The 9957-nt window shown below is 60.1% G+C and overlaps 1 protein-coding gene across 6 annotated transcripts in view; it reads right to left on the bottom strand.

Annotated features, from left to right (window-relative positions):
• Positions 1–564: 564 nt before the first annotated feature.
• ADGRL1 (adhesion G protein-coupled receptor L1) overlaps positions 565–9957 on the bottom strand; it is a 52431-nt gene continuing 43038 nt past the window's right edge. For 5 of the 6 annotated variants that reach the window (XM_059732389.1, XM_019483744.2, XM_014595404.3 and 2 more), the window contains 9 exons: positions 9523–9743; positions 8837–8903; positions 8207–8298; positions 7448–7616; positions 7176–7304; positions 6801–6897; positions 6016–6144; positions 5720–5737; positions 565–4921 (listed from right to left, as the gene is read on the bottom strand). In XM_059732389.1, the coding sequence (XP_059588372.1) occupies positions 4167–4921; positions 5720–5737; positions 6016–6144; positions 6801–6897; positions 7176–7304; positions 7448–7616; positions 8207–8298; positions 8837–8903; positions 9523–9743 (1677 nt within the window). In that variant the 3' untranslated portion in view covers positions 565–4166. The remainder of the gene's footprint in view (positions 4922–5719; positions 5738–6015; positions 6145–6800; positions 6898–7175; positions 7305–7447; positions 7617–8206; positions 8299–8836; positions 8904–9522; positions 9744–9957) is intronic. The other variant, XM_059732390.1, reaches the window with a different exon arrangement.

Below are 9957 nucleotides of genomic sequence, written 5' to 3'. Positions count from 1 at the left end.
TTCCCCCCAGACACGAGCCTGGGTGCTGCAGGCCTGGGCAGCTCTTGGGGCTCCCGAGAGCTCTACATGAGACTACAGCAGGGAGAGAACCCTGATGCCCTGAGCTCTGCTCCTGGGTGTGCCTGAGTTTCCCCCTCCCTGAGCAGGTCACTGGCTAGCTCAGGGCCTTTCCCCTCTCCTGATCCAGAAGTACTGGCTTAGAGGAGGGAGGGTGGTTTCCAGGGTTGGGGGTCACATCCCCATCCCCAAAGGCCCCTACCCAGCAGCAGCTGCCTCCCCCTCCCTGAGAGAGACTTTGGGCCCCTCCAGCCCAGCTGCTTTCAACCCCTTCTGCACGTCTAACCCCTCATCCAGAGATGGCCCCAGAGGGGGAAATGGCCCCTTACTCTGAGGGGAAGACAACCCCTGATCCCAGGGGAGTAGGAGCTATGAATCAAGGCCTCCTGGGGGCTTCATGGAGGGAATGCAGCAGAGCAGGCCAGCAAGGAGCACATCGCCCCTAGCCTAGCCCCCACAAGCCCCCCACCCCACCCCCAATAGACAGAGGCACCTGCACACACTGCATCCAAGAAATCTCAGTTCCTTTATTGTAGGCCCAGCGGGCAGCGGCTGGGGCAGGTCCGTGACCAGGGCACGGGGCCCGTGGCCTGTCCTGCCACCAGCCCCGTGGCGCCGGAGCCGTTTGTTCGGTTTAATGCACTCGACCCAACGTTGGTTTGGCATATCGAAAACGGACAGACAGGGGACGCAGCGATGGGGGGTGGGGGGAGCCCCAAGGCACCAGCTGAGCCACCCCCCCCAACCCCAGACAGGTGAAGGGACTGGGACAAAGATGACTCTGGAAAGAGGCCGCCCAGCCTATGAGGTACCAGCATAGGGGAGCCCAGATGCCTGGGTTCTGTTCCCCCACTCAGCCCAGCATAGCTTTGTGCCTCAGTTTCCCCTCCCAGGCTTGCTGCTGAGGCCGACATGGGGGTATATGTACAGCACCTGGTGCAGTGTGGGCTGGCTCCCCTCGGACTGCAGTGCAGGCAATGAATGCTCTGGTTTATTTGGTATTCAGTTGCACCAGTGACCCTGAGGGGGGGGAGGGAGGGGGGCAGTGATGGGTTCCCCCCACCCCAGCCTCAGCTACCACCAGATCATCTTGAGACCCAGGTACCCCCTGAGGGGCAGATGAAGGGACCCCCCAGCCCCACCTGGGTCTAGGAGGGATGGAGAAGGGGACTTGAACACAGGGCAGGGCAGATGAAACTTGGAGACAATTGGGGGGTGGCACCCAGGTGATAACCCCACCTCCCCTGTGATTGGCTAGCAGGCACCCAATCACTGAGAAGAGCTCTGGCAGGAAGGGGGAGGCCTAGGCCTTTATTGGTAGTGGGAGACAAGAGCTAGGAGCTGATTGGAGGGCTCTGAGCTTCTCTTCCCTTTTGAAAGGGGCCAGGACCACTTCATGGTGCCCAGAGGTGTGATCCCACCTGGGCTGTGACACGATTGAGGTGGGGTCTCCATGGCCGGCAGTTACCAACAGGACATGGAGCAGAAGGCCCAGGTGCCCCAGGCAGAGAGGCAGCAACTGTCAAACCAGGGGCTGGTATTGAGCAGCGCTGGTGGCCAGGCTCTCCTGTCAATCCTATGGTGAAGCTCTGGTTCCTCTGCTATAGCCCTGCCTCTTGCACCGATATCCCCCAGTGGGGAGACTGGGGTAGAAGAGGCAAATCCTTTCGCCAGGGCATCTTTGCTTCCCCCTTTGCCCTGGAAGGCAGCTCCCCTGGAGCTGAGCCCAGCCTGGCCCTATAACTCATTGCACTTGTGAGAGGCTTAAAGCCCAGGGGGTTGGGGAGAGGGCTATTGGGGGTGGGGTCCTGCACACTGAACCCCCACCATAGTGCAGGAGGGCACTGCTTTAGATTTCACAGAAGGCCTTGCAGCCCAAACCGGGGTGGGGGGCCTGGACCAGCCATTATCTTCAGCTCCCATGAAGGGTGGGCATGGGGAGTGGTGGGGAGGGAGCTGCCTCATGCCAGAAGGTGGCCCTCAGCTATGGGGGAGGGGAACAGGACACAAAGGGGGTCCACAGACCCCATGCCAAGGCCTCACCAGGGTAAAAGGGGGGAGCACCATGCCCAGAGGCCACCTCCCCCCCAAGCAGGGCCAAGGAGCCAGGAACACCCCCTCGGCAGGTGTAAATCAGTCGACGGAGCAGCCCTGTCTACACTACTCCACTCCTATCAGCCCCTATCCCACAGCCCCATTGTCCTTGGGCCCAGGTCCCGCGGGGGAGGTGGCAGCCTCATAGCCAGCCAGACGAACCAAAGGGGCCACTTGCGGCCAGGTGGGGGTGGCAAGGGATGTGGCGAGTCACAGACATGGCGCGTTCTTGGTTATATATTACATAAAAATTGTGCCAAAAACAGTTCGTTTCTCCTTTTTTGTTGTTGGTTTGTGGGGGGGGGGTTGTTGCTTTTTTGTCTTTTTCCCATTTTTTCTTTTTTTTGTTTTTTGATCATAAAAATCCGCCTGTGGGCCAGCAGGGGAGGGTGCAGGGGATGGGGGTGGCCACGGCACGGCGGACGCACATGTGCCTCGAGGGGACGGGGCACAGACAGACACATGGACACGCGGTAGGTCCCTTGTGGTGGGCGCTGAGGGAACAGTTTTTCCCACCTTCTTTTGTACTCCCCCCCCCCCCTTATTTGCAATATTTACAGCATTTCTGCACCCCCCTCCACAAAAAAACAGTGCCTCCCGCCACCCTCCCCCCAAAACGGCGCCTTGGAGGGGTCTCCAGCCCCAGGAGGAGAATTTTGCTTTGTGCTTCAAGAGGGAGTCCATGTTGACGTGGGGGAGCTCTGCTTTTTTTTTTTCCCCACCTTGGAAAGAAAAAAAACAAAACAAAACACAAAGGGTGGGGGGGGTCCAGGCTGGGGGGGTGGGGGGAAGAGGGAGGGAATCGGTTCATTTTTTCCCTTGCTTTTCTGCTTTTTCTCCCCTCAATTTGTGTAGGGTCTTTTTTTTCCCCCACTCAGCATCCAACATGGGAGAGGGGAAATGAGTTCAGCTCCAGCAGCCCTTTGTGGCACCTGACTGCCACCCCCACTCCCATAATCCTTACCCCCCTCCCCTTCTCTAGACCCCAGCAAGAGTGGAAAGGACAGACGGACGCAGGGACGGAGCAGTGTGGCTGAGGGCAGTGTTAGCTCCCCCTCCACATGCACACACGACTTCTAGAGGCTCCAACGCCCCCGGAAAGCTACGGGGGGAGGCGGGGCAGAGAGGACATGAAAAGAAGGCAACACCTCCCCCCCCCATTCAAGGCAGTGGCCATGGCACCATGCACCCCCTCAGGAAGATAGCAGGAGCTGAGGGAAAAGGCAGTGTGCGAACCAGTCCCCCCCCCCAGCACCATGGGGGCAAATACTGGGAGCTATGGGCCATCTCTGCCCACCCCTGGCCTAGCTATGTCTCTCCCTGGCTATAGCTCTCTCTCTGTAGATATAGATATAGATATATAGCAATTTTTTTAATATATATATATATATATATATTAATTTTTTTCCTTTTTTTTTTGGCAAAGAATGTAGAAAACAAAATGGGGGGCGGGGGGGGGGAGGGGAAGAGATGCCCCCAACCCCTGCCTGTCAGTGGGGCCCTCTCTGCCTTGCTCTCCTTACAGTCCCTCTCAGCATCACCAGGGGGCAGCCCCCAAAGCAGGGTGCCCACCTGCCCCCCATGGCTTTGACCTCTTCAAAAAAATCATCCCCCCCTCCCCGAAAAAAGTGAATTTCCCCCTCCTTTTCAGCCTTCCTGCCAAAAAAATGGAGTTGAGCAAAAAGGAGAAGCCAGAGCCGTGCGTGTCCAGCCTGCATCCTTCCTCCCCACTCCTCCTCATCGAAGCTTGGTGTCAAACCCCTTAACGAAGCCTACTTGTGATGGGTAACACCAAGGAATGGCAGTGGGAGGGAGGAGACACAAAATGGCCACTGGCCTTGGCACCACCACTCCCTTCAGGGCGCCAGGAGGGGGGAAAGAAAACGACCATAGGTCTTGGCGCAACTGCACCCCCACCACTGCGCTGCCTCCTCTTGGCCGCTCCAGGGGGGCAATTAAAAGCAAATGAGGGGAGAGGGGACTGGGGGAGGGGCTCCTCAGTCCCTGCCCAGCCTTCAGAGGCTGGTGACCAGCTGCATCTGCCCATCGCCCTCGGGCACAGGGCCCTCGAGCCCAGCAGGCACCAGGTAGCCATCATTGCTGGGCCTCCGGACCTGGTAGTAGGCCTGGAGCTGGCCACGGGGGCCCAGGCTGGGCCGGTTGGTGTAGTAGATCTCGTTGATGGCTTGGGCATGTGGCAGGACTTCCCCGAGGGCCTCAGGGCTGCTGTCCGGGTATGGAGAGTCCCGCAGGTTGGTCATACTGGGGTACAGAGAGTCCCGGTTGGGCGAGGGGGCCTGGCCCTCGGCGCCCTCGGCCAACTCGGCTGTGCAGGACTCTGACTCCTCCAGGTCGCTCTGGTACAGGATGGACTGGGCGCGCTGCAGCAGAAGCGGCTCCTCTAGTGCCTTGTACATGAGTTCAATCTCCAGCGTCTCCTCGTGGCTGGGCTCCGGGGGAGCGGTGCCCGGTGGGGGGGCATCTTCGCTGGCAGCCCCGGGGGGGTTGCCTGGGTCACCAGTGGGGGGTGCAGGGGGAGCTGGTTTGGCTGTGCCGCTGCCCCCGCCTCCGCGCAGATTGTTGTGCACCAGCTCAGAGATGATCATTTTCTCGAAGGCAGCAGCATCCGGCAGGCCCCGCCGGACCTCGGGGCCCTTGGTGGTCTCAGGCGCAAAGTCCCCGCTGCGCAGCGAGTAGCTGTTGTTGAAGTTGCCGTTGAGTGGGAGCGTGTCCATGCCACAGGCATCGCGGGTGTTGTTCAGGGGGTGCTCTGCAGGGCAGGGGGAGAGGGGGTCAGTTGGCAGTGCGCACGCAAGCAAGTGCATGCAGGCATGTGTGTGCGTGTGTGCAAACTGGAGGAAGAGATGTAAGGGAGTGTGCATGTGAGTGTGAGGTGTGAAGGGCTGTGGTGTGCACAGGGGCTGTGCATAGCTACAGAGGTACAGGGACACAGTGTATAAGGGAACTCGCATCCATGTGCACCAGCACCAAGTGTTTGGTGCACATGGGTGCAGACACGGAGAGATGCTAAGCATGAGGCACATGGCGTGATATGCCCACCCTGAGCTGTAATGCTGCTGGGACCTGCTAGGTGTGGAGCACCCACCCCCTACCATGGCCCTGCCACAGCCAGGTGACTTGGGGAGGCTATGGAGTCTGACATGGAGCAGGGGCTGCTACAGGATGGTACGGAGTATGGGGCAGCAGAAGGGTAATACATGAACCTCACGCCAGAGGGCAATATAGGATAATATGGACTGTGGACCTGATGCCATGGGGCAGGGACCACAATACCCCAGAGGCTGGTACAGGACTATATGGACTACTGGTCCAGTCCCATGTGCCAGGGAGAAGGGGCTAGTCCCAGGGTGGCTGCTCCATGACCTGCACTGTACCCTCCTACTGGGGCCAGAAACAGCTGGGAGGCCCTGCCCTCCCACCCCCAAATCTTGCCCTGGTGCCCCCTGCTGGGTGTAGCAGGTGCATGAACCACACCCACGGGCCAGTCCAGCTAGCGAGGCAGGGCGGGGGCAGGAAATGGTATGGCCCATGGGAAGGTAGCACGTACTGGACTCACGAAAGCTCCCTGCCGCAACACCGGTGGCAAGGGAAGAGAAAGGAGAGAGGTATTAATGAGGGGCATAAGCACCCCCCTGTGGGCACCCCCCCCTGCACGCACACATGCCCCTCCCCCATATCAGTTCCCAGCCCCTCCCCGCGCACAGGACACTTCCCATGTGAGCACCCAAACTTTGCACATGCAGACCCCTCTCTTTCCACAGGTCCCAAGAGACCTTCCCCGCAGCCCTGGCTGCCAAAGCCACCCACCCTGCTGCCACCCAGACTTGGGGGAGGGAGCCTCACCTGGGGAGTTGAAGACAGGGGGTGAGGCGGGGTTGAAGCCCACAGACTCAGCAATGAGCGTGTTGTAGGGGCTGGTGCCCCCACGGGTCTGCAGCACTGGGTTGGTCAGCAGGTGGTTGCCCATGGTTCCTGCAGGACAGAGTCACCTCTGTGCCGGGTCCAACCCCCAGCAGAGGGGGCAGGAGAAGGGGCTGATGTGGCGATAAGAGGGGCCAGCCCCTAGCTCAGGGTAGGAGAGGGGAAATGGGGAGTAAAGAGCCCACAACATGGGAAAGGGAGGTGCAGCCTGCTGGGAGCAAGGGCAGGGTTGGGGGAGGAGTGGGGCATGGGGCTGGGCTTATTTCTACCAAGTAGGGGCAGGGCTCACTTCAGTTGGGCATGGGGACAGAGCTGGTGTCAGGGACAGGGTGCTTGGTTGAGGGCAGGGCCAGCATTAGGGGCAGGGCTCAGCCTGACTGGAGGCAGGGTGCATAGCCAGTGCTACGGGGGTGGAGCTCACCTGGATGGAAGATGGGCGCAGGGACAGCCTTAGGGGGCAGGGCCATAGGTGATGCATAGGGGGGCACATGCCCCCCCCCCGAGACTGGCCACTTCCAAAGCCACTGCTGGCTTCTGCAGGCAGTCACCGCCCACACCCGCCCCCTACTTGCCTCCAATACAACCACTTGCCACCCCCCAACCCTCGCTGCTGACACCATGGACGGCAAGCTGCAGGTGGTCCCCGCTTACCACTATGGTGCCACTCCAGTCACGGGAGGCACCAGTTGTTCATGGGCAAGGCTCACCTCGGTTGAGGGTGGGGGTGCTGTTGAGGTCCCCGGCCATGAAGCTGGACTCCGTCTGCTTGCGCACTGTGTCATTCCACATCCGGCGGATCCGGCTCTGGTGGTAGTGGCGGCGGGGGGAGGGGCGGGGGCAGGGGTCAGCACCCCTAGCCCCTGCCCCTGGCCCAGCATACAGCCTACCCCTCCCTGTTTCTGTGCAGGCTGTTCCCAGCTCAGTTCCTGTCACCCCAACGGGGGCACTGGGCAGACCCTGGCCAGCCCCTCCCCAGCACAGGAAGCCCCATCTACTTCAATGGGTCATGCCAGGGTCCAGTGTCACTGACGGGGCTGCTCCTGCCCTGCCATTCTCCCCCACTCATGCTTGGCCAGGCGCACCTGGGTGCCAGTGTAGTAGCGGTTGTTGCTCCGAATGGCTGAGGTCTTGAGGGAGCTGAGGGTGGCACCAGGGGGGCTGCGCAGGCAACAGGACGCGTGGCGCAGGCACTTGCTGAACTCCCGGTGCACCTGTGGGGGTGGGAGCAAGGGAGGATGGGAGGTCAGTATCCAGCCTAGCTCCCCCAGCACTCAGTCCTGACCTGCAGCCACCTGCCCACAACTCTCAGCTGTCACTGCCCCTCACTCCTGACCTGCAGTCCCCCAACTCTCACCTTCTTCTGCAGGGCACAGTGGAACACAAAGATGAACATGCCCTGGAAGGCATTGAAGGTGGTGAAGAGATAGGCCATGACGATAGACTCCTTGTTGATGAAGAGGAGGCCGAAGGCCCATGTAAGCCCCAGCAGGAAGAGCAGCGCGATGGCTCCCAGTGCCCATGACCTGTGGGCAGATGCATGCCATTTGCCAGTGTTCTCCCTGCTGTGCCCCACAGGGAGGCACCCACCTGTGGGGTTGCATGTGGGGCTAAGTATAACAGGGCCCCCTCACCAACTATCAATGTGCAACCAATTCTGGGGGGTGGGGGTATGGGACTGGGCATAACAGGGACCCTCAGCCCAGCACAGGGATGTAGCCATGTCTGGAGGGTGGGGGACAGGTGGTGACTGAGCCAGGCACCTCTCCTCCAGCACCAAGATGCAGCCACCGCTAGGACACACTGGGGCTGCCTGATGCTGAGATACAGTCTCCTCTGGGGCAAAGCATGGGGCTATATACATAGGGGCACCCCTGCCTCATGCTGAGATGCAACTGCTTCTGGGGTGGAGACTGGGACTGCATCTACAAGGACCCTTTGGTGGGTGCCAAGATGCAGCCAGCTCTGGGGTGGAGCAGGGTGCTGTGCGTACAGGGACCTGGGCTGGGGGCTGCGCTACCGGGTCAAGCCAGGTCCTGCCCCCCCCCCAAGCAGCTCACTGCAGCAGCAGGGGGTCCTTCTCTACCCCTACAACACACAGTCTCCCCCTCCTCACTTGATATTGTCCAGGCGGCTGGAGTCAGGTTTGAGCACAGACGTGTTGCGGATCATCTTGTGCAATGTGACCATGAGGAACACGAGGTTCACCTTGCGGGGAGAAGGGAGTGAGGGTGAGAACTTGCCCTTGCCAGTGCCCTTGTCCCTGTCCCCCCCGCAAGATTTTTGGCCCCTGAGACCAACCTCCGTCACTGGTGGGGCCCCCTTCCCAGTGCCTGGGGCACAGACCCCTCCAAGAGAGCCTGGGGGCATGTCGACAGGTATTAATGCACTTTAGTTATAATACACATTACATTTAGTACTTCCGTTGTGAGGTACTAAGAAAATGTGCATTAGCTTGTCTTAATGCACATTAACTAAATACCATGGGGTTTTTTAGTGATACTTTAATGCCCATTAAAACAGACTACTATTGCACATTAAAGCACATGTGTAGACACGACCTGGGAGAACTAGCCTCCTCCCCACCACTCCCTTGCACTTTGCCAGGCTAAGGAGAGAGCTTTCAAGGGGCCTGGCAGCCCACATGCCTGGGTTCTATCCCTGCTCTGAGAGAGAAGTGGGATCTGGGGGCCAGAGCAGAGGGCTGGCAGCCTGGACGCCTGGGTTCCCTATGATGGGCACTCACCACGATGACGAAGGAAACAGGCCCGATGAAGCTCCAGATGAAGTAGTTATCCACACGGAGCCAGCAGCTGGGGGCATTCAGGGAGAAAGGAGGGGGTGAGTCACTGCCCCCTGCACCAGGTAGGACAGGGCAGGGTAGGGCAGATTGGGTACGAGTCCTCATCCACTGCAGCTGTTGGCAAAGACCTGGTGTCCCCAGCCTAAGGGGCCTCCAGGGCCATGCCCTATGACTCCCACTGCCCCCCTGCACTGCTCCATTGCTGCTCCACCCAGTCACCCACCCCCATCCCATCAGTATCCCACACTCACATTCTTTCACTGCCCCTTGCCCACCATGCTCTTCCCTTGCTCATGCCCTCGGTGCCCTGCCCTGATCCCTGCTCACACCTTATCAGGGTCCCGTCCCCTCCCTGTGCCACACCCCACCACCTTTTCCTGTATCTGCTGCAGACCTTCCTCAGGCCTTGTTGGTACCCCCTGAGCCACACCCCTTCCCCACAGCCATAGGCAACTCATGGAGGAGGCACGTGCTCCCCCTGAGATTGGCCACCGCCACCAGCTTCTGCAGGCAGTTGCCACTCCCCACCCCACTGCCAATGCTTATGCTCACAGATTGTGCCCCCCTAGTCTCGGGAGGCACCAGTCATTCATGCTCACAACACCTCCCCATGCCCTGCCCCTGCTCACGCCTTGTCAGTGCCATAGCTGCGGTAGTCAATGGCGGCGGCGGTGCCCACAACGAGTGCAGGAAAGCAGTACCCGCCCAGGTAGTAGTATTTGCGACGTGAGGCCTCACTCTCAAACACCTCGACCAGCAGCAGGTAGAGGTGGACACCCTCCAGGCACAGCCATGAGAAGGCTGCCAGGAAGAAGTAGTGCAGCAGCCCTGCCAGGATTGGGCAGGCCACCTGTGGGCACCAGGAAGGTGTCAGCCAGGAGGTGGCCACCTCTGGGGGGGCAGAGCAGTGGAGTATAACAGGGACCCTTGGCCTAGCACCAAGATGCAGCCACCTCTGGGGTCAGGCATGTCTGGGGCTGGCTATATGGGGTGCTCTCACCCAGGGCTGAGATGCAGCCACCTCTGGGGCAGGGCGAGTTGGACGGCCGGGTATAACAGGGACT

This window comes from Alligator mississippiensis, chromosome 8, assembly GCF_030867095.1.
Source record: "Alligator mississippiensis isolate rAllMis1 chromosome 8, rAllMis1, whole genome shotgun sequence".
Classification (NCBI taxonomy): Eukaryota; Metazoa; Chordata; order Crocodylia; family Alligatoridae; genus Alligator; species Alligator mississippiensis.
This window is presented reverse-complemented; position numbering and strand designations above follow the sequence as displayed.